This window comes from Notothenia coriiceps, unplaced genomic scaffold (genome assembly GCF_000735185.1).
Source record: "Notothenia coriiceps isolate Sejong01 unplaced genomic scaffold, NC01 NC01_scaffold00035606, whole genome shotgun sequence".
In the NCBI taxonomy this organism is placed as follows: Eukaryota; Metazoa; Chordata; class Actinopteri; order Perciformes; family Nototheniidae; genus Notothenia; species Notothenia coriiceps.
The window spans coordinates 72,163-78,342 of NW_011368307.1; the positions used below are offsets into that span (position 1 = coordinate 72,163).

Below are 6,180 nucleotides of genomic sequence, written 5' to 3' on the forward strand. Positions count from 1 at the left end.
AGAGACGACAGGACTACATACCTCTCGAGTAAGGTGGTAAAACCTCGGTCCTATCGTTTGGGTGCGACAAAAACGACTACCCTTTGAACGGGGGAGCGTCACGCCCACGTCGCCTCCAGCAACCGACTAACGTCTGCCTCACGTAGCAGACCCAATGTCAAATTGGTACGCGACCTACATCTTCCCGGTCTAGGTAAGCGTCGTACCATGCGTTCATGGTCACAGAACTCACCTAAGATCGTCATGACCTTCGGTCACTTCCCCGTCCTCGCCTCACACACCCTTGTTAAATCCCTTCAACTTCCCCGGTCTGCTCGGCGACGTAAGACCTCTCGACGTCTGCCAGCTACCGTGTACGTCCATATCTGGTCAGTCCTCCTCAACGTCATCAGAATCCGCACTACCTACTGCTCTCCGGACCTGGTCTGACGCACGAAAAGACCCAGAGTCGACCCCTACATAGGAGGACTACAACATTTCTCCACATAGACGTCGTCGCCCAACATCGTCGCTAAAACGTCACTTCCTGGTCAACATAGATCCCAGTGTTGTGTCTAAGGAACGTCAGACTCAGCCCTTTGATATCTCACGGTACAACTACAATCCAGTTCTCACCCTGTTAGAAAAGGCGCCTTTCTTTTTCGTCAAAGTCAGAAATTCCAACTCGAACTCCACTACTCGTCTGTAGGGTGGTTCTATACAGCGATCGTTCGTCTCTACTCTTCCGGCGCAGACTGAAAACTCATCTCTTTCGACTCCACTTCGAGCAATAGAATTACTAACAAAGCACTTATATACTAATAAAGGACTGGCTTATCTAAAGCCAGTTGAGTAGCACTTGAAATGTTTGGCTCTATGAAACCTGATGTACTTATATGATTCTGTTTTTTTCAAGGTTGTATCTTCCTGGTCGAATGCACTTATTGTAAGTTGCTTTGGATAAAAGCGTCAGCTAAATGCAATGTAATGTAATGTAATTTCACAGATTCACTGAGAACAGATATGAGCAGAGGTGGTCAGCTCTGGATATAAGTCCTGTTGGGACAATAGGCCATCAGAGGGTACCTTTGAAAGTTAGATGAGCCATTAATGCTGGAGGTGGAGCCAGTTAACACAGAAAAGGTTTCAGTATGTATATTTTATCCTATGGGAATCCCTTAAAGAAAAACATGTAATATTTTCAAAAGGAGTAATTTACTGATATTCAAACATCAAGGATTTGATTTATTTTCAATAAGTTGATTACAGTCAGTCAGCCAGGGTTTTATGCACCCTGTGTTTGCCAGTGAACTCATTTTGAAAAAGGTCTCATTCCCATTATTTCAAAAGTGTTGTTATAGTAAACTGTACCTGAAACTAATAGGAACATTTGCAGAGAATACAATAAAAATAAACAGCAGATGTAAGGGGCATTCCTACGGAAGAGGATTAGGGCCACATGATTTTTTTTTCAAATCCTCCCAAAAAAATAATAATGTGGCCCTAATCCTCTTCTGCACATTCCTAAACTGTTCTCTACTCTTGTGTTTTGTATGTGCTTGACGCAACATACTTTTGAGATATTTTTCCTAGCCCTAACAACAACTAAAAACAGTATTTTAAAACTACCCACTTACTGAAACTAACAAAAACTAGCACACACTTGACTAAAAATTAAGCTTTTTTTTTTTTTTAAAGGCAAAGCTAAATGTATATGAAGTCCAATTGAAAAAATATATTATAACCTTCATTCTATACAGGCACATTTTAAAGTTGCTTTTATTTTACCAAGAAGTAAACCTCTCTGTCAAAGAATTGAGCCAGAAAGCATTTAAATAAAGTGCGGCAAGCTCACCATTGTCCTTATCAGTTTCATAAGGATTAAAAACAGACTCAGTTTCAGTATCATTACACAGTTTGTAATCATTCTGGGAAAAGTCAAGATGGCTTTGGGTCCTGGCAAAATGTTTGGTACTCTTTATCAGAAGCTGGCTACTTACACAGTCTAATACTCTTTTATACAAACAAGAAAAGGTTCAGGTCAGCAAAAGCTACTTTTAATAGACTAAGATATTCATTTATCAACTCATATTTTTCCCTTTCTCTAAAATGGAGAGGTTCTGGAAAAATACATAATAGATATTTAGTAGATTAAACACTGTGTCCACTCACAAACAAGTAGACCACTCCCAGACAACGGCTGTAATAATAAGCATTGGAATGTAACAGTTTAAATGGCTGTATTCATCAAACACGATGGTATTGAGGTTCTGTCTCACTTTTCAGTGATTTACGCCTCGTCGAGATTCATTCACATTCAGTTCACCTGGAGAATAGCAGAGTATTTCACTTACACACAGTAAACACACTTTAAATCCAAACCAATCTAACTTTAATTTATATAGTAAATCTAAAAACAACAGAGTTGACCAAAGTGCTGTACATCAATAAATATATTAAAAAGCAGCATACATACATTTAAAGGACACCGTTTGAGTTTGTTTTTGTATAGAGATAATAGTGTTCATTGCCCTCTTCTTGTAATTCTTCAAATTCTTTAACACTAAATGTAAATAATATCCTACTTTTGTATCGTTTTAGCTGTAATTTGGCCCTTCAATAGTGTTTTATTTTTCAGATACTTTACAGATTTTTATCTTCACGGTCGACTTTTATGTTTTCACTTTTTTAGCTCTGTTTTATCTTCTATTTTGAGATGTTTATATTGTATTAATGTGTATTTTCTACTCTTTTTTTGTATCTCTAATTATGCAATACTCTGATTTACATGCTGCTGCAATGAAAACATTTCCCAATTTTGGATTAATACAGTAACTTAATGTGAAAGAGACTCAAATTAATCAAATGTAATCTTTTTGTATGTTACCTTAAATTAGACATACTTAATTTCTTACTAATATACGTCAATATTCTGTACTTGATAAACGTAACATGCCGGATTTCATAATCACAGAGTTGTTTTTCTAGACAGCACACGTCCACCCTTTTATTAACATGTGAACAACTAATAGCTAATATAATGGATAAACATTGTTTTTGTTTTTTAAGGAGTTAACTTTATTTCTATGAATAGGACTACACCTCAAACACACCTTATTCTTTTATACGACTATAAACAATGATGTCTCCTGCACGCACATTAATTTAGTTTTTCCGAGCCCCACCCTCCACAATATTGTCTCTCCATCATTTCTCACAGGCTTCTCTGAACGCCCCACGGCTGCCATTCTCAGTATTACTCATTTGCAATTTAGTTGAGGGTATACTATACTGTAAAAGTTTTAAAAAATAACAACAAACTTTTTAGAGACTGCAGTTGCGATATGTTTCACAATATTGGACGGATTGATAATTTCCCCGTCATTCTATTAAAAAGCTGTGATTTTTTAAAAGGAACTGTAAAACAGCTAACTTGCTTTAAGTCTGTAAAATATGACTTGTAGGCATGGATATAGCACCACTTCATTCAAAATGATATTTTAACACACACATTTAACACACGCTTTTAACAAATATCGTGCTTCAAGCTATTTAAATATTGTACAAGTCCATTTTGCAATTCCATGAATTTAACAGCCCTAGTTGAGGGTGTGGTCCTAAATGACATGGGCAGTCTGACTCATGATTACTAAGGTTACAGTGACATTTTATTTCTAATTATTTAACAACTTTTCCAAGTAAAACCCTCTAAATCTGAGTTTACCCTTCAGGATTATTCAGACATCTTTCTTAAACTGCTACTTGTAACAGATCCCAAAGCAGCAGAGTCACACAGATTCAATCACGCAAAAGTGAAATCAGCTGCTTAATGGTTTGGGCAACTGCAGCCTCAGTCAGAATCAACTTAAAAACTTGTTCTTTAAAGCATTCAGCCCAGCTAATGGGTGCATGCAATTGAATGGGGATCACTGATGTAAATAACCTTCGTCATTATATTGGACAAAGGGATATAGGCTTGACTTTGAAGGAGTGATGAGGGATGTGCAAACTGCAAGAATGTGATGAGATTGCTCATTGGAATGTCACTGTCACCCAGCTGTGTATTGTGTTTTCTCTCTGCAGCTATTGAGAGGCTCCAGAGAACATATTTATGGCGTCTCTGAGAACATAACAAACAAGGTTGGACAAATTATAGTATGGAGCCTTGTAGTTTGAGTTAATGTAATAATTATTGACGTTTAAATAGGCCACAGCATATCACAGACTAAAGGAGGAGCACACACCTGCAGATAGTTGGGAATCAGCTGAAGTGAGTCGCTGCTCCACTGAGACACAACTTCACTGTGAGTATCCTGACAACTACCCCAACAAACCTTGATTTACTGTGAATTCATTTTATATTATTTTAATGTTAACTGTTGAAATATATTCCAGTTTTTATTTTTAATGATTTTATTAATCATTTAAAATGGTAATAAGAAATGTTGGCTTATTTTAAGTAAGAAAAAGCTTAAAATTTGGACAACACTTTGTACATAGTTGTTGTATCATTGTTTAGTAGTTTAGTTTGTTGATATTGTTGCTTGGGTTGTGCTTCTGTATACATTGCTTTAGCCAAAAGCTTCTTTCAATTTAATACATTTTAAATGTATGATGTGTGTTTTTGAATGACACTTTTAAAAGTAAAGCCTTATTAATTTGTATATTTTGTTTGGATTGTTGGACTTCTATAACCTTTATTTAAAGTCTGAAAATGTAACTGCTCATGAACAAAGAGGCAGATCAGGACCTCCATATAGACATGCTGATGACCCTTTGGAAATGGGCTTTTACTGAAACCACTGGCTCCACCTCCAACATTAATGGCTCATTTACTTTTCAAAAGGTTTCATTAACCTGTAGTGCACACCCTCTGATGTCCTATTGTCCCAACAGGACTTATATCCAGAGCTGACCACCTCCCATCCACAACTGTTCTCAGTGAGGCTGTGAAAACACCACAGTCTGTTCCTGACTCCTGATTCTCCAACAAACAAGATGCAGACCAGGCCTGAGAAGTTTGGATCTCTCTCCAGTCCAGCCAGCAGCTCTCAGCGAGGTCTGTTCAGGAAGAGTACCACATATCTGGCCAAGATCGCTGTCATCCTGCAGGACGTTCCTGGCAAGATGCTCACCTTTACTCAGGTAACAAAGGGTCAACACATTTGCAATGAACACTATTTCATTGTAAAGTATTTAATTTTACATTATATTCTTTGTTTTTCTCAAGTGTATATAGACTCCTGCATTTACTTTGCCACTCACAACATTCTCAGCAACATTTAGCTTTGTACATTTAAATATAGTTTACCTGCTCTATTTCATTCTGTTTTCTTGTTGCACTATATTTATTGTTTTTTTAGATTTGTTTAATTTTTTTTTATATATTAATGGAGCCTGGGACTTAATATTTTCATTGCCCTATCTACACAGTAGCTACTGGACAATGAATCCTTTGAATCTTTGAATGTGAAACTCATGTTTCGATTCTAAACTTAATCTCAATTTGATTGTTCTAGTTGATGGACAGACTGGCCCCATTCATCTCTGACGACAAAAGATCTGTTGAGAACAACATCAGAGTTTGTCTATCAACAAACACATGTTTTGTCAAGGTAAGCTTTAATTTCAGATCTTTGCAAATTAACCTCCTTTTAGTATTTGATGTAACAATTATTCTTGTATTATTTTCAGATTCCAGTTGTCCCAGATTCTCTAGACAGTAAGAGGAACTACTGGAAACTGGACTCTGGTCATATCACAGCAAAGATGGCGCGTCGTCACTTCAAAGGAATCCTGCAGCTCTTCCCAGAGTTGGCCTCCAAAGTGGAAACGGAGAACCTGAGCAAAGCATCGAGGAACTGCTCAGCTGTCCCCTCTCCTGAACCTGCAGCCTGCAGAGGGGTTCAAATCAGATGTGAGGTGAAGTTCAGCAGTCCTTTCTCTATTGAATCCCTCCTGAAGAGAGACAGTCCCTCTGCTCGGGCCTCCAGAGCTTCTCCTCTGTCCAGTGTGCCGTTCAAAGTGGATTATCAGCAGCGACGCTCCATACAAAAAGTATGGAATAAGAAGGGCTTCAGCTGGGACTCTGAGGAGCCTCTCAGAGGCTCCTCAGAGTCCCAGCTGAAGCCCTTCTTATTCCATACTTTTTGTATGGAGCGTCGCTGCTGATAATCCACTTTGAACGGCACACTGGACAGA

At 37.9% G+C, this 6,180-nt stretch overlaps 2 protein-coding genes across 4 annotated transcripts in view; both read left to right on the top strand.

The window, feature by feature from the left end:
* LOC104963091 (catenin beta-1-like) overlaps positions 1–6,180 on the top strand; it is a 29,529-nt gene that overhangs the window by 15,590 nt on the left and 7,759 nt on the right. For all 3 annotated transcript variants that reach the window (XM_010791643.1, XM_010791646.1, XM_010791644.1), the window contains exon 10: positions 4,922–4,928. The gene's annotated coding sequence lies outside the window, so the exon portion shown is untranslated. The remainder of the gene's footprint in view (positions 1–4,921; positions 4,929–6,180) is intronic.
* Positions 3,870–6,150, top strand: LOC104963101 (forkhead box protein Q1-like). Its single transcript, XM_010791658.1, has 4 exons — positions 3,870–4,283; positions 4,876–5,124; positions 5,499–5,594; positions 5,674–6,150. Exons 2-4 carry the CDS (start codon positions 4,978–4,980, stop codon positions 6,148–6,150), a joined length of 720 nt encoding a protein of 239 aa, XP_010789960.1. The 5' UTR covers positions 3,870–4,283; positions 4,876–4,977.